Source organism: Gopherus evgoodei, chromosome 4, assembly GCF_007399415.2.
Source record: "Gopherus evgoodei ecotype Sinaloan lineage chromosome 4, rGopEvg1_v1.p, whole genome shotgun sequence".
In the NCBI taxonomy this organism is placed as follows: domain Eukaryota; kingdom Metazoa; phylum Chordata; order Testudines; family Testudinidae; genus Gopherus; species Gopherus evgoodei.
The window spans coordinates 17,832,705-17,852,543 of NC_044325.1; the positions used below are offsets into that span (position 1 = coordinate 17,832,705).

At 44.7% G+C, this 19,839-nt stretch overlaps 1 protein-coding gene across 2 annotated transcripts in view; it reads left to right on the top strand.

Annotated features, from left to right (window-relative positions):
• The window catches only part of MTHFD1 (methylenetetrahydrofolate dehydrogenase, cyclohydrolase and formyltetrahydrofolate synthetase 1), an 86,222-nt gene that overhangs the window by 37,027 nt on the left and 29,356 nt on the right, over positions 1-19,839 (top strand). For both annotated transcript variants that reach the window (XM_030558568.1, XM_030558569.1), the window contains 8 exons: positions 2,475-2,602; positions 4,812-4,909; positions 5,914-6,087; positions 7,714-7,850; positions 8,213-8,259; positions 10,156-10,263; positions 10,376-10,450; positions 12,327-12,429. In XM_030558568.1, coding sequence (XP_030414428.1) covers positions 2,475-2,602; positions 4,812-4,909; positions 5,914-6,087; positions 7,714-7,850; positions 8,213-8,259; positions 10,156-10,263; positions 10,376-10,450; positions 12,327-12,429 — 870 coding nt within the window. The remainder of the gene's footprint in view (positions 1-2,474; positions 2,603-4,811; positions 4,910-5,913; positions 6,088-7,713; positions 7,851-8,212; positions 8,260-10,155; positions 10,264-10,375; positions 10,451-12,326; positions 12,430-19,839) is intronic.

Genomic DNA, 19,839 nt, shown 5'->3' on the forward strand with positions numbered 1-19,839 from the left:
ATCTATAAAATGTCACCATGTTGTTTCTTTGACCTCTTGCTGTTGAAGTTTTTTGTCCTCTGATATTTTAGCAGTGAAGAAAATCTGTTGTATGTTTAGGAAGATGCAGTGCGTGTGTGTGGTGGGATGTATAGTGGAGAGGTGGGTTAAAGGATGACTGGGAAGAACAGACAATAAAAGATCCTCTAACTCTCCACTTCTTGGCACACAAGAGGAGAAAAATTTTAAAGCTGGTCAAATAGTCACTGTTTCCTCTTCATTTATATTATCTTGCAGACTTAGCTTCACAATAGAGAATAAAATGTGCTTTTCTGGCTTGCCTGTGTATCAGACCCAGATTAGGATGTTTTGTTTTGAGTGCATAATTTATCAATTGTTTGATTTTGTTCTCATGGATGAGGCTTTGTTGCTGGTATGATTTGTAGTCCTTGGCATCCTTAGAAGAAAATGTAATTACATTATTTGCCTTTTGCATTCCGAATCAAGTTACACTTCAGGATGGGAGGATGAATTGTTCTGTAGCTCAGGCAGCAAGATGGCAGATTACTAACAGTTGCTGTAGAAACAGGATTTAACAGCCATGACATGGTTCAGACTTTGAACGCAAGAAGGAAACTTGTCACTTAACACACACGTAGCAAAACTTCAGAACTGCTAGTCCTCAGTAACAGTGGCTGTAGAATTAGTGTTGACTTTAGTTGCTTTTGTTTTGACTTTCCTTTCAATTTTTCTCCTGTTGTTTTTATATTTTTTTTAGTAGTATTAAAGCTTTTGATTATATCCTGTCCAACATTCTTGTTGTACAGCCACATTGAAGTGCATGGAGCTGCGTAAGAGCAACCGAGGGTGAAATGTGGCCCTCTGGTTATAATACTGCTTAACTGAGATCTCTTTCTGGTTTATTAAAAAATTAAACATTTCTGATTTCTTGCTTTGAGATAAACTGGGAAGTTCTTTCAGACCAGATGTTACATCCCTCTTCATGTAATGTCCTCTGCGTTCTAAATCACTGAAGTAAACATCCACCACTCTTGCAGAGAAAGTGAAAGCCACCATTTTGGTGTGCTACACCTAAAATTGAGTTCCTCTGCTGAGTAGGTGAATGAGTTCTGTCTCCAGACAGGTGAACCTCCCTGCCAGCCTCACTTAATACACAATGAAGTAAAAAAATCCCAAAAAATATTGGATTCTGGACTATTTATTTATGGGGAAGAGTAGGGAGTGGTGATTAACCTTTGCCAAATAGAGAGGAGAGACTAATTAGAGAAATAGAAGTTTAAGATGTTTAAGTGGAGAAGGGGGATTAAGTTGTATTTCAAGTTTAATTTGACTGGACACTAATCTAGTGATACTGCAGTATTGCTGGCCAGCCATTTGAACAAAGCAAAAAACTGGGGAAAAAAATAAAAATGGAAAACTGTCCTCTCTCTAAAGAGTGGTGAATTTCTTCAATGTAAGTCAACCAGTGCGTGGCATGATACTTGCTCTTAATGGTTGAAGTTGAATTGTAACTCATGTTATAAACTGGGCTATTAGTATTCAGTTTCAGCTCCTGTGTCATTATTTATAGCATGCTGGCAAGATTAAATATTCTACCTAATTCCATCTCATATTTTTAAGTCATGTGCCACACTTTACAGTATGTAATCACTTAAGTGCAGAACAGATCAGAGCCTCGGCTTGCTCTGAAATGCAGGAAATCTAATTTAATCTAAATATGAAGAGCAAAGGGAAATGTAGCTGCTTATTGCTAGAAAATATGTTTCTCTCCCACCCCTCACTGCTTCCAGACTGACTGAAAGCTGTACTTCCAATTCAGGACAATTTCCAACATCTGAATGGGGGGCTAAATGAGTTGGTGGGTTTAGGTATATCTCCAATTATTATAACTATCTCCTAGAACTGGAAGGGACCTTGAAAGGTCATTGAGTCCAGCCCCTGCCTTCACTAGCAGAACCAATTTTTGCCCCACATCCCTAAGTGGTCCCCTTAAGGATTGAATTTACAACCCTGGGTTTAGCAGTCCAAAGCTCAAACCACTGAGCTATCCCTTCCCCCAAGTTCCACACTTCAGCTGCCCCTTCTGCACCCACAAAGCCAGGACTTTGTGAGCACATGGTCCTTCCCTTCCTTTCCCAGAAGCACCATGTGATCTGGAGCCTTCTATGAAATTTCCCAGGTTACATGTACCTTTAAGGAAGCCCCAGCGCCCTCAAGGAAGTAGGGACTGCCTGTGTTCTACCTGCTCTTTGGGTAGATACTGCTATTGATCCAGTCTGAGTTCACAAGCCCTAAAATTACCCTTTGGGAAACAAAGAAATCTTGCATTTTCCAGCTTGATCATTTTATCTCTTTGCTGCTTGCCGTATGGCTGAACTTTTATTTCGATGTGTGCGAGCCCTTGTCTCAGTGGGAGTTCAGTCTCTTTTGTTTCAGTGAAATGCTTTGTGCATAACTTTATCTCCCCCTCCCAGACAGTACAAAGCCCAATGGGAAAACAGTAGTAGGAGATGTGGCTTACAGCGCAGCGAAGGAAAGAGCTTCATACATCACCCCCGTCCCTGGTGGTGTGGGACCTATGACTGTGGCCATGCTAATGCAGGTATGTGAACCGCAGATGGAATGTGTCCTACCTGTCCTTTTTGTGCATTTGTATGACTAGCCAATTAACACACAGTAAATAACAGTGGGCATTTCTGGGGGTGGGTGAGTGCCTGGGAGGAGTTAGGCCGCTGGTCAAACGTCCCACAGAAATGCCCTACATGGCTTTGTGTGTGTGCTACTTGTGTGTGTTTGAGGTTTTGTTCGCTGTCTCTTTGCTTGTGACTTCATTGACATCATGTTACCTAATGGGGTTTGTCCCAAGAGTTGAGTGATTTCCAGTGTCACTAGCCTGGTGCCTTGCATGCCCTCTTCCTGATGCTGTGAAAAGCAATCCAGGTTTGCAGTGCGCTTAATTCGCTAGAATCCTGGCAGAGGAAAGTCGTCGTCTCCCCCGCCTCCAGAGGAGAGTTTCAACAGTGCAGGGGGACTGCAGCTCTAGCTTGTTGGGAGATGGTTCATGACTCCCAGGAACAGGACTGGATTTAGAGACAGGTCACTGCCTGGGGTGCCAGACTTGGGGTCACGCCAGGCTTGGGAAGCTGTTTTTGTTAGAAACAAAAGGGAAAATAGAATATTTGTTTGAAGTAAAATGTTTCAGGTATTCTGTATGTGGATTCCCTTTTCACTAACCTCCTAGAATGATCCAGACCTTTGTAGAATCTGGTGGAACCTTCCAGACTTTCCGAGAACTACGCTTTCATTGAACCTCCTGGAATGTTGTCAGTCATGCCCTCGTGGGTATATAAGGGGTGGGGAGTCACCAGTCAGTCAGTGAGATAAGAATGAAGTGAGAGCCCCCGCTGTGATATTGTGTAATTGTGAAAGGGTACTTGTATTGTAAGACTTGAAGAGTGTAAGCAGCAAACAGCTCTACCCTGATATAACATGAATTCGGATATAACGCGATAAAGCAGTGCTCCAGGGGAGCAGGCCTGTGCGCTCCGGCAGATCAAAGCAAGTTCAATATAACGCAGTTTCACGTATAACGTGGTAAGATTTTTTTGGATCCCGAGGACAGTATTATATTGGGGTAGAGGTGTATTTAATGAGAAGCTATGCTTCAGTTCGTGAGGGTAAAGGCAAGAAAAACAACCTTTTGAACTAAAGAGCTAGGGTTAATGTTCTGAGGCTATCACCTGCTGTAACACTATTTAATACTGGTCCACCCGATCGTGGTGCCCAGTTCAATTTCTTCATGTTGGTACGTTTCCGTTATTCTTAAAATTTAAAGTTCCTATAAGCTTAGAGGAAATGAATATTTTTATTTGCTTATATATGGCATGACTAAATACAGATTTACAGATCCTAGTGTGCAGATTTATTGTCTCATATGACAGGGATAAATCATGCATGCACATTGTGCATCAAAGTCATGAAAAGGGCTACAAGTGCAATAAAAAATAAGGTATTCAAAAGTTTAACAGATGGAGGGGGGGTGCTGAAGATTCTCCTTGCCTGGGGTGCCATTTGGCCTATGGCCGGGTCTGCTCAGGAACCCAGAGTGCCTGGACAGTGGGCTGAAGAGGCTTCACTGGGGGGGCGCTCTTAGGGAGCGCTAGCTGTCATTTTAAAACAAGCCATGAAGTGGCACAAGAAAGATAGCAGTAGCATAGCACCTGCCTTCAGAGGCTGCTCAAGACAATCAGCCATCCTAGGCAAAACTTTAAGGGGCTGCCCCCTCCTACTGCCTAGAACAGAGATTCTCAGCTGTGGGGGGCAATGGGGGCGTAGGACGTTCTAGGGGGTGCAGCAAGCCTTCTGACGGTTTGGTGGTTATGATGGCAGGGGGCAAGTGCCAGGTCTCAATGACACTTAAATGTGGCCTGGCCGCCGCTCTGCCAAGAGAGGAGTGTGTGGCTGGGTTAAATGTAAGTGAGTGACATTGCAACCAGGTGCACTGGGTCATTGCGCTGCTCAGGTTTGACCCTGCCACCCTAGGCAGGTGCCTAGTTTGCCTACAGCTACAGTGGCCCCTGCCTGCCTTTGGGGGAGGGGGGAGGAAATGGGGTGAATGGGGAGGAAATAAGTCCAGTGTAAGCATTTCAAAAAGTCTCACTGAAAAATGGAAATAAATGGCTTTAATCAGAGATTAGCATTGGTCGCTGTCTGAGATAAAAGGGAGGGAGCTGGGCAGTCCTTTCTCGACCTGTGTTTGTTAACCAACGTGTTGCAACATTTGTAAACTGAGCCTTTTTATGCACGTTTAGAGCACAGTTGAGAGCGCACAACGTTTTCTAGAGCAGTTCCAACCTGGGAAATGGAGCATCCAGTACAACCAGCTCAGCTTACGGACTCCGGTGCCAAGGTAACACTTCAAATAAACTACCGCTGGCTATCTAGTAATGTCGTGTTCCTGTTCTTTGTGTTCTTTTGGGCTATGTATGGGAATTCCCATAGCAGGTTTGTAGGTAAGAGGGTGATTACTTGAGTTCATTCTCATTTTTAAAATTCCCAGCATTTTGCAGAGGAAAGCATTCCAGTCCAATCCTGCAGAATGACATGTGCGATCAGGCTCCTTTGCCTGTCTGAGCCCCATCGGTGGCATCAGGGCTCCAGACGGACACACATCATGCTCCAGGACAGAGGCCTCGTTGTGTACAACAATGCAATTTATGGTGCTGAGCCAATATGCAGTTGGCAACATCGTAGTTTTTAAAATATGGATAATTGTATGATAATGGCAAGCTGCTTTTAAGGGCAGTGATGGCGCCACAGAGCAGTACTACTACACCTATGTAGCCATTTACACATGGAGACCCCAGTTCAGCAAAGTATATTATGTATGGCTATACGTCACATTGATGGACTTCAGTGGGACTTAAGCATGTGCTTAAATATTTTCCTGACTCAGGGCCTCAAAGCTCTGTACAAACGCTAATCTTCTCAGCCCTCCTGCAAGCCAGAGACTGCTAGGGCTAGTTAGATGCGTAATGGCTGAAGCAGCAAGTAACAAGATGCCTTCCTTTGCCTTGGGAGAGCTGAAGTGTGAGAACAAGAGCACCTTGAGATAAGAGTTGTTGAGTTACAGCTCCTGCTAATAACAAACACTTGGAAGTGTTTGAAATGTCCCAGGAAAGACTAGAAAATTCCCAAGTAACAGGCATCAGTAGCAAAGCTGACTTGGGAGATGCCCTTACCCATACTACAATGGGCTGAGAGGACCTCTTTGGGCAGATTGACTTCTTTAGCTGTAAAGCTTAGAGATTTCAGTTTTTAAATCCTGCGTTGGGTGCCTGTGGGCTATACCTGTCAGGAAGAAGGCAGTTTCATGCTTCAGCAAATTAGATTCACCTACCTCTTTTCTTAAAGTGACATTGAGGTATCTCGATCTTGCGTACCCAAGCGCATTGGTCATCTCGCTAGAGAAGTTGGCTTGCTCTCCGAGGAGGTGGAGCTCTACGGTCAGACCAAAGCCAAAGTCCTGCTGTCAACTCTCAAACGTCTGAAGGACCAGCCAGATGGCAAATATGTTGTCGTAACAGGGTAGGTTGTTCCTTCCTTAAAGGTGATATTGGGGTGTAGAATTTCTGAGGGAGGGTTTTGGAGCCTTGTTGCTTTGCCCTACAGTTTTAAGAATGTTGGAGGCAACTTGGAGTAATCCATAGGAATTGGATCGGACCCAGAGTCCATCTAGTTCAGTATCGTGTCTGACAGTGGCTGGTACTAGAGGCTTCAAAGGGTGGTGTAAAACTGCTGCAGTAGGATAAACTGGCTCCACACTTGGGGCTTGTCTGCACCTTGCATTTGCCCACACCAGAGGGGTGTAAATTTTAGTGTGTGACATGTTAGTATGAATTAACTGGACTGTATGCACCCTGCTGGTGAGCAGTAGAAGTTCCCTAGTGCATGTTAACATAGTACTGTTTGAAATGAGACTGTGTCAGTACACACTAAGGTACAATAACTCCTCACTTAAAGTTGTCCCAGTTAACGTTGTTTCAGTATTAAGTTGCTGATCAATTAGGGAACATGCTCATTTAAAGTTGTGCAATGCTCCCTTCTAACATCGTTTGGCAGCTGCCTGTTTTGTCCACTGCTTGCAGGAAGAGCAGCCGGTTGCAGCTAGCTGGTGGGTGGTTGGAACTGGGGTAGACCAGCAGCCCCCCTATCAGCTTCCCCTAAGTTCCCTGTGCAGCAGCTGTCCCTCCCCACACTGCCATGTGCTGCTCCTGCCCTCTGCCTTGGAGCTGCTTCCAGAAACTCCTGCTTGCTGTGTAGGGGAGGGGGGAAGGGGGTTAATGTCAGGGTGTCTCCCCCTGCTCCTGCAACCCGCTTACCCCATCTTCCACAGAGCAGGGGGGGATAGGGGGGACACGTGATGGAGGGAGGTAGCTTCTAGGCAGTAGCTGCCCTCTCAGCAAGCTTATTTAATTAACAAGGCAGTGTACTTCAGCCTGGGGTCAGCTACTTAAAGGAGAAATGCGCATTTTCTCTCACACACAGGGTTTGCGTCCCTGTCTGCCCTCCCTCCTTTCCTGTTGCCTTGTAGAGTGTTGTGAGAGTTAACCCTTGAGGGCTCAGTCAATTGTTAGTTCATTTAGCAGTAAGGCATTCCCTGGGAAATATCCCACCCTCTGACTCCTCCACCTCAACCAAGCTTCACAATCATCATCACTGTGTACCAGTATTAAATTGTTTGTTTAAAACTTATACTGTGTGTGTGTGTGTGTGGAGTGAGAGTGAGAGTGAGAGAGTGAGTCTGGTGAAAAAAAGTCCCTGGAACCTATCCCCCTCATTTACATTCATTCATGTGGGGAAATTGGATTTTCAGGAACATAACTACAACATTAAGTGAGGAGTTCCTGTACTTCTAGTATTCACCAGCAGGGTGCCCACAGGCCAGTTAGTTCACGACACACTCGTGTCAATGAAAATTTACACCCCTCAGGTCTGCACCAGTGTAGACAAGCTCTAGGACTCATCCTGAACTCTGACTATAAGAGGCTGTCTTGAGCACTGAAGCATGAGGTCTTATACCCCTTCCAAAATACATTTTAGCATTTACTCTGGATATTCTTTGTCATCCATTAAACATCCAATCCCATTTTGAATCTTGCTAAGTTCTTGGTCTCAAGTATTCTATTGCATATCCTGTGTTGTGTATTGCAGCATAACACCTACACCCCTAGGAGAAGGGAAAAGCACCACTACGATAGGCCTGGCTCAGGCCTTAGGAGCACATCTCAAGCTAAATGTGTTTGCCTGTGTCCGACAGCCTTCTCAGGGACCAACCTTTGGCATAAAAGGTATGACTTGGCAGCGTCATATTGATCGCCGTTCATGCTGGATGGAAGAGTAGCAGGAAAGGCACATTCAGCCGATGGGTGTTCTAGAAATTTCAATTCTTGATAGAGTGTTTTCTGTTTCTGTGTAGAGGTGCGTAATCCCCACTGAGGTCATTTAGAGTTGCACATACATGTGGGGAGATAATCTAATTTCTTTAGAAAGAAAGCAAGTTTTGGATGCACTCACACTAAATGCTGTGCTGGATTTCAATCATACTTGTTCAATAATAAAGACATTTTAAAAATGGCTAAGCAAAAGCGCTCAAATCTAAGGAGGCATTAGTCAGCATGGTTTCATTACTTCATTCTATGCCTTTTTATAGGTGGAGCTGCAGGTGGTGGATATTCGCAGGTTATCCCCATGGAGGAGGTAATTTTGACACAAGACCTTATTGAGTGTGTAATGTTCAACCCTGGTGAGAGCTGCTGTAGTCAGTTAATTTCTTGGAAATCTTGTTTGTAGTGAGATCAAAGTCTGAGAATGGGTATTGACCTTCTTTCAGCAAAGATATTTTAAGGACAGAGGGAGTTAATCTTCCATTGTTTTAAATGGAAGGCTGCATGGATCAGTGGATAGGGTATAGTACTAGGAATCAGGAGAACTCAGTTGCCTTGCCATTTCTACTATTGATTCACTGCACGACCATAAGCAAATCATTTTAATTCTATATGCTTCAATTTCCCATCTGTAGCATGGGGGTAACAACGGCCCTCCTTTGCAAAGCACTTTTAGATCTAAGGGGGAAGAGCGTTCAGTAGCACTGTCAATGACTGTTTACAATCGCAGGAACAGACTATTTCTGTGTGCTACTTCTACATAATTACGTCTGATTATTAATATACAATGGGTAAGGGAAACTTGGAAAGCAGTAAGGCCAAAACGTAGCAGTGCTAGTGGCCAGCAGATTAGACAGAAATATGCAATGCGATATGGCAGTAGCAAGGTAATATGATTTGTTTGTTTATTGGCAGGGGGGCAGGGAGAGGCTGCATCCATACACATAACTTCATAGGGCATGGAGTTAGAAGACAATGTCTCTTGTGTTACTGCACATAGAATATGCTATTTGCTCTTTGAGCTAGAAATAGAGTGACACATTGGAAGGCATTCAAGGAAGATCAGCAGAATTGATAAGGGGACTATAGGGAAAGATTCATGTCTCCGGTCCACAAAAGATGTAAATGTGAAAGCAGGCAAAGATTTAATTAGCATAGTGCCAAGGGGTATGTTAGTGAATTCAAGGAAGGAAAAATAATCTCCCAAGGGAAGCTGTAGAAGCCCAGTCACTTGGGACATTTAACTAAACTGGCCAAAACATGTACAATAATGAGGGAGAATCCTGCTGTGACAGGAAAACAGACTAGATAGGTAAGATCTGTCTCTGACCTCTGTGGTATTAAGACCAGTTCTAATCTTGTGGGGGGTTTTTAAATCAAAACATGATTTTATTTAAAAAAAATTGCAAGTCCATGGAGCTATTCATCACAGTACAGGCTCTGAGATATTGGTGGGTACCTTTCGCAAGCAATCTCCAGCCGAGGAAGAATTTAGCCAGTAGAGAACATTAAAACGAGAGGTGCAAAATAAGGCAATAAGCAATGGCACATATTTGTGTATTAGAATAAGATTAGCTCTGGTGATTAGTACATGGCTATCCAGTGTCAGTTACTCTGTTTTTCAGCCGTCTGTCCATTTTAAGGCCTGAATAATTGAGGTTTCCGGAGTCTATGGGATTAAGATTTTGTGGCTCTTGCTGTCATCTCTTCTGACTTCTCTAACACCATCTCCCTTCATTTCACTCCTGCTATGCATAATTTCCCTAACTGCATCCCCTTCTCCCCCCACCTCCATTTTTATATGCTAAGCCCAGAAGAAGCAGCTATAAATCCTAACCTCTAATCCCATTATGCTGCACAAATCAGATCATGTGTCTGAAATGAAGGTAACAACAAAGCAGTATAGCCATGTTTTTCCATCGTCTGCGTGATCCTGGCAGAGCTGGGGGAACTGATTTTTCTATGAGAAATTCATTTTGAACACTTCGTCCAGGAATTTTGTAAAATGACATAAATGTGGGGGTGGCATGTTTCTGTTTTAGACAAATTCCATCTTCTGTTCCACACATTGCACAGAGCAATTTCCCCCCACCGCTCCCCCGGTAACATTGCTATTAATATTTCACTTTCCATCTGGCTATAACAAACTACCAAAAAAAAAAAAAAGTAAAAGAAGAGTGAAATAACTGATGTCCATTTTTTCCTATAGTTTAACCTCCACCTGACAGGTGACATCCACGCCATCACAGCAGCCAATAACTTAGTAGCTGCAGCTATCGATGCTCGTATGTTCCACGAGCAAACTCAGTCTGATCAGGTAAGAGATGACGTGGTTGATTCTGTTCTGTTCTGTGTTGTGTTGAGCACAGTCTATTTTACCAAGATTTTTTGGACACCCTGCAGCTGCTAATTGTATCTCATTCTTCAAGGCTCTTTATACCCGCTTGGTGCCTTCGATCAGTGGTGTTAGGAAGTTCTCTGATATTCAGATCCGAAGACTGCAGGTGAGTTGATCAAGCCTGTTAGGTTTCTAGTGCTGTTCTGTATGCGTCGTCTTTACCCTGTGGAAAGATAAATTACAAAAATCTTGCATTGATCTGTGTGTTGGTATTTATTTATGCAGCATGCAAAAATGCATTACCCCACAATCCAGTTAAAGACATGTCACAGCCTTGTCCTTGAAGAGGTTTCAGTCTAACTTTATGCACTATTCAGTGAATAAGTAAACTACAAGTAAGTTAGGAAGAAACAAGGGCCCCTTATAAATAATCTACTGTTATTTCAGTGTCCTTGATGCAGCATAAGTCAGAAATAAATAGTCCTTGCCCCAAGGACCTCCTTCAAATACATAGTCATGACTGAAGATGAACGTTTCTTGCTGTGGTATTTATTGTGGCAGTGAACACAAAAACACGGCCTTCTGAACGTGAGCGACTTGAAGTTGTATTTTAATACAAACTGAGCAAAAAAGGAGAGATGTGCTTTATTTTTACATTCTGTGTGTCAGTTTTTACATGGAAAAATACTCCATTGAATTGCACTCATCTAGGCACACAGCTGTTCAATGATCATTTCACTGACTAGAACTTGGGATGCAAATGGCATCGTTTGTCTAATGCTCTGCAAAAAAAACATGGGCCAGCGTGTGTTCCTGGTCACTAGCAATTCCATTTCACAGTAGGAACAAGATCATCTAGGTGGTAGGTTCAGGGGAAGTTATTGGAGTTGTCTGCTGATTTATCAGTTGGCCTTCCTATTAACATAGCCTGAGGCACTCAGAATTGCACAACTACTTTTACGTTATACATCCAGAACAGGTGTCCATTGGGAGGCAAGAACAACAGTCTGATTATGGGGACTCTACATCTTTGTATCGTTAACTGGCTGTAATGTCTCCACCATGTGATACTCATGTTTGATTGCCTGTTTCAGTCTCTCCTCCTTTGCTGGGCTATGTCACATCAAGCACTCAGGCCTATTATATGGAGTGTTACTGACAGGCTCTGCAGGGAGCCCTTACCAGTCCTCTGCTGCCACAGCGCTGCTGGCTATAATGTGGAGGTGTGAAGAGGATGCTAAAACTGGCAAAAGGAGAGTCCTGCTGGCTCTGAGAACCCCTGGTGCTCAGGAGAGCGACAGAGGAGAACCTGTCCCTCTTGCCTCTCTTCTGGGGACACATAGGGCTGTGCTGTATAAATAAAATGCTTGCTGTTCCTAAATCAGTTCCATCGCTTCACTCATTTCTAAGCTTACATGTGAATTGGGCTCCATGAGACAATGCCTCTTTCAGTTAGGCATCTTGGCAAATTGCCCATCTTCAATAAGTTCCTGGTCTTCAGGCAGCACTTTCTGGGATGTTAACTGTCTTGTGACTGAATTGTTTAATGCCTCCTTTGTGCACTGTATCTAGCATGCTGAGGAAGCAGTGTTTTAATACTTATGGCATTGTGCAGTGGCTGCAGGCCAAGTAATGAGAAATCCAGTGTAAACACATGAGCCTTGTGGTTAGAACCTGCCACATAAGGTAAAGCTTTGCATGATTTCTTAGGGATGCTGATGGAGGGGGCTTCCCTTCCTCTTTAAAATGTTGCTGGCTGTCTTGTACCTGTGTTGACATTTGACACCCGCTCTGGTGGGAGGGACTGTATTATGTGCATTTCCCTCTGACAGAATTTTCAATTGCCTAATAGCACTCTGTGCTTCAGAAAACAGATTCTCTACTGCTGCTTTATGCAGGGAAAAGTAGCTCTATAGAGGCACCCTCTCCCTCCTTTTATTACTGAAAATGGGAAAACCTGCTGCATGAAGACTCATCATTTTAATAAAGATTCATTTCCTTCAACCTTTTGACTATTTATTTTTCCCCTTTCCTCCCCCTAGAAATTGGGTATTGAGAAAACTGACCCTGGGACATTGACGGATGAAGAGAGAAAAAAATTTGTGAGATTGGATATTGATCCAGCCACCATAACATGGCAAAGAGGTACCAGAGCAATAGACAGCTGAACTGACGGATATGACAAATGTGTGAAAAGAGGAGTTGTATACCTACAGGGAGCTGTGTTTACTGGCAAAACATGGGGGTCTGACATTGTGCATGCTCAGTAGGCTAGATTCACTCTTTGGGCTTTTATTTCAATCTCAGTCCTAGAGCAGCTGACATGGATGACTTGAATCTTGAGATGTAGTTAATTGCTACAAAGCTGTATTTCAGACTTTGCCAGTAGCTCAGTGAGAGAATACAAAGGTTGGCAGGCCTGGTTAGCTGCCGTGTCTTCCCCACACTGAGAAGAAGGGAAGTTCTTAAGAGCTCCGTCCTGGCACTTGGGAGCACCCAGGTTCATTTCTGTGCTCTGACACCAACTTCCTGCGTGACCATGGGCAAGTTGCTTGGGGCCAGATTCCCAAAGGTGTCTTGCACATGGGTATTGTGGGGATAAATGCATTAAAGACTGTGAGGTGCTCAGATACTATGCTGGTAAGTCCCTAGGGCAGATGTGGTACTGTTACTTCCTTACAGAACTCCAACAAGGCTTTCAGCTTCAGCCTTTGCATTACTGATGAGTGGGTCTGGTCCTCAGCTCACTCTGGTGACGGACACCAGCTGTGAAGCTGCCCCACTGTCTCTTATTTTTTCTGTCTCAATCCATTAATTTCACTTCTTTGCTCTGTGTTTGCTGTGTGGTAGAACTTAATCTGGTCATTCTGTTAGCAGATTTTAAACCTTTTCATTGGCTGATTTCACTACTATCCTAGTTTGTTCAGTTACAGCTGCCAGTGAGAAATGATATCTGATTAATTAAAACAGTGATTTTTAATGTCAGAAACAGCATTGTTTAGACCTTCACTCCCTCTAGAATAGCTTGGAACAGATGGCTTAACTCTCTGTATTTAATTATTTATTGCAAGAAATGTTCGAGTAACAGTAATTCAGCCTGAATAACTTTTCTGAAATGAATGTTAAACTTCTTCTGTCTGTGGCATCCCATTAGGAAAATAATGTTGTCTGTTGAGCATTTAAATTGTAGTTCGAACCATGGTGGATAAAAATCATGATTTAAATAACTGTAAAATCTTTGGCTTTTTACAAAATTTAATTTAAAATTTTCATTTTTTTAAAAAATCAGATTTTTAAAATGTTTGTGTTTCCAGTTCTTTATTTTCTTCCCATTTTATAACTTTACAATGCTGAAGTGTGTTTTATACTTGTTTCTTTAATTAGGCCTTGTCAACACACATGTTGTAATGGTTTTACTATACTGGTCTAGCTGAACATGCTTATAGCAGTCTACTTTATTCCACTTCTTGTACAGGAAAAAGCTATAATAATATAAGGTACCTTTATGCTGGTATTACTGGAGCCACATTAGGGCTTGTATTGGTATAACCATCACGGTTAAAAAACAAATCTAGTTGAAATAGTTATACCAACAAAAATGTATGTGTAGATCAGGCCTTGGTAGAAATAGTGTCTATGTAAAATCTGAAATTCTACTACAGTTAGGAACTAAGAAGTTTTATTATCTATACTAAAAAGGCAAGTCCAGAAATTCATTAACATCGTAGTGGGAGAACAGTACAAATTCAATCACAAAATTAACAAGCAAACATCCTGTGCTATATTTGCAACCTACCCTATTTTCTGAAATATTGAACTTCCATAAGTCTAAGAAAGCTGAAATGCTTTGAATAAGTTAATTGGCTTTTTTGTTGGTTTTTTTAAAAATCCGCTTATGTATATACCACAAGTTGACAGCATCAATGTATTGAAAGTCTAAATTGACTTTTGATTTTTAACACTGAAGCTGAGGATGGCATTGCGTTCTGCACGGCTTAGGTTGTGAGGCAAGCGATGTTGTTGTTCCACGATTTCTGCCTGTGCACGCCGGCGGAAGCATTCAATGTATAGGTCCAGGCTGTCATTTCGACCCTCAGGAGGAGTCCATGTGGACAGCCCCCAGCTAAAACCCCTCCAACGCATCATCAAGGATCTACAACCCATCCTGGACAATGATCCCTCACTTTCACAGGCCTTGGGTGGCAGGCCAATCCTTGCCCACAGACAACCTGCCAACCTGAAACATATTCTCACCAGTAACTGCACACCACACCATAATAACTCTAGCTCAGGAACCAATCCATGCAACAAACCTCGATGCCAACTCTGCCCACATATCTACACCAGCGACACCATCACAGGACCTAACCAGATCAGCCACACCATCACTGGTTCATTCACCTGCACATCCACCAATGTAATATACGCCATCATATGCCAGCAATGCCCCTCTGCTATGTACATCGGCCAAACTGGACAGTCTCTACGGAAAAGGATAAATGGACACAAATCAGACATTAGGAATGGCAATATACAAAAACCTGTAGGAGAGCACTTCAACCTCCCTGGCCACACTATAGCAGACCTTAAGGTGGCCATCCTGCAGCAAAAAAACTTCAGGACCAGACTTCAAAGAGAAACTGCTGAGCTTCAGTTCATCTGCAAATTTGACACCATCAGCTCAGGATTGAACAAAGACTGTGAATGGCTTGCCAATTACAGAACCAGTTTCTCCTCTCTTGGTTTTCACACCTCAACTGCTAGAACAGGGCCTCATCCTCCCTGATTGAACTGACCTCGTTATCTCTAGCTTGCTTGCTAGCACACATATATATACCTGCCCCTGGATATTTCCATTACATGCATCTGAGGAAGTGGGTATTCACCCACGAAAGCTCATGCTCCAAAACGTCTGTTAGTCTATAATGTGCCACAGGATTCTTTGCTGCTTTTAAATTTTAAATCACTCACTGGCTCAATCCCCCAAAATAATCATACTTAGCATTTACATAACAATACCTAGCTGTTCTTCTTTGAGAGATGTCCCTGTGGGTGCTCCACTCTAGGTGTTGGTGCGCCCCTGCGCCTTTGATCGGAGATTTCTGCAGCAGTACTCATAGCGGCCATGCATGCTCAGAGCCTGGCCCCCGCTCTGAGTATACCTCTAGTGAGCATGCGCGGCTGGTTCCCTCAGTTCCTTCTCTACCGTCCCCGGCTTGAGACGGAGTTCAGCAGACTCTTTAAAGAATTTCTTTCCTCATCTTAAAATAACTTGTAGTTAGACAGTTTCTTGTTAGTTAGTTGTTAGTTAGTGTTACCTACCTTTTTTCTACTGTTTAAAAAAAAAAAAATTGTTCTCTCAGCCGCTTCAAATATGCCTGGCTCCACAGGCTTTAAGCGCTGCTCCTCCTGTAAGGACGCTATCCCTCTCTCCGATGGACATTCACAGTGCATAAAATGTTTGGGGGAGACCCATATTCCCCAAAAGTGTGCTTACTGCACTAAACTAAGCTCCAGAGCGAGAAAGGACAGGGAGATAAAACTTAAACTTATTTTACTTCAAAAATCCCTAGGGTCCGCCTCAGACCCTGGCGCGGATTCTGCCTCCGCCCACCACCACAGCTCTCCCACTTCTAAAAAGCAGAAGAAAGCAGCAAAACGAGGACACCTTCTGCCAAATTCAAAAGAAGCCCTTAGACACAAACCTTCTCCAGTCAGATCCACAGTCTCCTTACCGGTGCTCCCCTGTCTGAGCACTTTCGACGAGCCGGGCTCCTCTGGCACCGCGTTAAACCCGCCTGTGCTTTCAGCGGCAGCACGAGGCTCCAGTGCCAAGGCAACAGGCTTTCAGTTGCCTGCCTCAATTATGGCACCTATTGGCACCGCGATGAACGCAGTGCCCACAAATCAGCCCCCCCCCCCCGAGGCACTGCAGCCTGCTATTAATAGCACAGCACAGCTACAGCACCGGCATTAACAGCGCTACTTGGCATGAAGCCAAGACTAAGAACTCTGGTGCAAGCCCGGGTTCCCTCACAGCAATTCTATCAGCCTTCACCTTCAGCTGCCTCAGCGCTGCTGTTTACCCAGTCAAGTGACCTCCTAGTGTCACCTACACTGCAATCGCCCTTCCTTAAAGACTGCTTCTCCCTTACAAATGATTCAGGGTCCGAACAGCCTTCCTCCCCTGAGGAGGAGTCTGAACTACAGGGTGATGTTCCAATACAATCAGAATTCCATCCTCAGAGTCCTGTCACCCGTGGGCACAGGAAAATTGTCTCAGACCACCCTCGAGACCCTGCCTCCTGGTGTGTTAATCCCTGGATGGCACCACCTATGCCTTTTCCACCACCATGGCAGTATTGGGCCCCATGGGCATCTTTCCCTCGGCAGCATGCCCGCTGTTCCAGTCAGACGAGACGCGAACGTCCAAATCATATGACTCACTTGGCGGCACCCTCCCATTCTCAGGATCAATTAACTCCTGCTCCTGACCCAGTACTAACTGAAGTACCAACTGAAGTAATGCCTGAAGAAGCTTTACTTCCCTCCCACCTACCGCCCTCAGACGATTTTTCGAAATTCCAGGATCTCTTTAAAAGGGTTGCCAGTGAGCTTAGAATCAATCTAGAGGAAGTACTGGACCAACAACATGAGTTAATGGACATCCTGCAACCCTCTTCTTCATCCAGACTGGCATTACCAATTAATGCAGCCCTTCTGGAACCTGCTAAGTCCATCTGGCAGGCTCCAGCCACAAGCCAGCCTACCTGCAAACAAGCGGACCGTAAATACTTCATCCCTATAAGGGCTCTGAATTCCTTTTCTCTCATCCTGCGCCAAACTCACTGGTAGTGGGCGCAGCCAGTCAAAGGAACAAACAACAGTATTTCCACCATACCCCAGCCAACAAGGAAAGCAAACGCTTAGACCTGCTGGGTCGCAAAGTGTATGCCTCTACAACCTTACAATTTCGAATTGCCAATTATACCGCAATTCTGGCAAAGTACGACCATAGAAACTATAACAAGTTCATGGACTTTATTGAACACATTCCAGACTACAAGAAACAGTTTACAGCTTTAGTTTCCGAGGGCCAAATCATATCACGCACGGCTCTTAAGGCAGCTCTGGATTCAGCCAATACTGCTATGGCAGTGGTCATGTGCCGAGGTTCATGGCTCTCCTCTTCCCTCTTTCCTTGTGAGGTTCAGAGCACCATAGAGGATCTCTCTTTTGATGGTGATAAACTCTTTGCTTCCACCACTAATGAGGTGCTCCACTCAGTGAAGGACTCAAGGGCAACTCTTCGATGCTTAGGCATCCAAACCCCTACAACCAGAAGGCGACAGTACAGATATCAACTTTACCACCATCCACACTACCCCCCATATACTCAGCATTTCCCAAGATCTCAGGATCAACAATACCACCAATGCCAGAGATCCAGATACCAGCGGCGTCGCCCCAATTCTTCTGGAATGCCCCAACTTCCTCCAACTAATAAGCAGATTTGAACCTTTGGTCGAGGGTCTCGTAAACATCGTCCCAACTTCAGCGTATGCACTGCCTACAACTATCTTTGCACACCGCCCACAGCCATTTTTGCACCAATGGCAGAATATTACCACCGACAAGTGGGTTCTAGAGGTCATCACAACTGGGTGTTCTATCCCCTTCCTCTCCTTACCTCCCACCCTCCCCGTCCCTCTTCAGGGACACCTCTCACGAGCCACACCTCCAGCAAGAAGTACAACATCTCCTTCACCTGGGTGCTATCAAATTTGTGCCCGAATGCCACAAGGGGAAAGGGTTCTACTCCCCTTATTTCTTAACAGAAAAGAAAACTGGAGGATGGCAACCGATCTTCAACCTCAGGAGGCTCAACAAACTTGTCAAAAAACAAAAGTTCAAGATGGTTACTCACCACCATAATTCCAGCCCTGGAGCAGGGCGATTGGTTTTCAGCCCTCGACCTACAAGACGGCTACTTTCACGTCACTATCCACCCGGCCCACAGACGTTTTCTTCGTTTTACCGTCGGCTCAACGCATTTCCAATACAGAGTTCTACCATTCGGTCTTTCCACTGCCCCTCAAGTTTTCTCCAAGCTCCTAGCAGTAGTTACTGCCTACCTCAGGAAAAAAGGAGTCATAATATTCCCTTACCTCGACGATTGCCTCCTGAAGGCCTCCACGTTTGACGAGGCCCTCCGCTTCAAACATATCACCATCGAGTGCTTCCAATCCCTGGGCCTGCAAATAAATGAAAGCAAATCCACATTAAGTCCTACCCAGCACCTGGAGTTTATAGGAGCGAGCCTCAACTCCGCAACCGGACTGGCTCTCTCCCACCCGACCGATTCAATACCATAAAACTGCTGGCTACAAGACTTCGCAACAGCCCCCGGGTCGCTGCCCGAAACTGCCTCCAACTACTAGGGCACATGGCCTCGTGCACCTTCGTGGTCCAGAATGCACATCTCCACATGAGGTGCTTCCAGGCTTGGCTGCCGACGATTTACAAACCAAATGCGCACTCACTAAACAAACAATTGGCCATACCTTACCGAGTCAAAGACGCTCATATATGGTGGACAGTCCCCTACAACCTCTGCTCTGGAGTCCCCTTCCTCCAGACCCCTCCAACTCTGATGATGGCGACTGATGCATCCCTCACGGGCTGGGGGGCCCACATCTCTCACCAAACAGTCCACGGGCTATGGTCTCCCTCCGAGACCTCCCTGCACATAAACGTTCTAGAACTTCGAGCTATACGGAATGCCTGCCGCTGCTTCCTTCCACTAATCAAGAATCAGCATGTACGCGTAATGACAGACAACATTGCCTGCATGTTCTACATAAACAGACAAGGAGGGGCTCGTTCCCACTCTTTGCTCAGAGGCCATAAAACTCTGGAATTGGTGCCTTGCGAACCACATCCGCATATCAGCTGCTTATCTCCCAGGGGTGATGAATACCACTGCCGATGAGTTAAGCAGATGTTTCCCTTCGGAGCACGAATGGGAGATAGACGAGGGAATCTTTACAACATATTTCGAACTTGGGGTCACCCAACCATTGATCTCTTCGCAACCGCGAAAAACACGAAATGCCTCAATTTCTGCTCCAGGGCGGGACTGGGCAAACACTCCCTCGGAGACGCATTCATGATCTCATGGCACCGGGATTTAACTTATGCATTTCCCTCAATACCATTGCTCAACAGGGTCCTCAAAGATACGAATGGATTCTGCCAGGATGATCTTGATCGCACCTTCATGGCCAAGACAACCGTGGTTCTTTTTCCTCACCAGAATGTCAGTTCAACCACCGATCTCCCTGCCTCTCATCCCGAACCTCTTACCACAGCAACATGGCCGGCTTCTTCACCCCAATCTCTCCATGCTTCATCTCAAAGCCTGGTACCTGCATGGTTCTCCCAACGAGAACTAGACTGTTCCGACCAAGTTCAGAGGGTACTTCTACACAGCAGAACACAATCCACCCGCACCACCTATCTCCGAAAGTGAAAACTATTCACAAAATGGTGCTC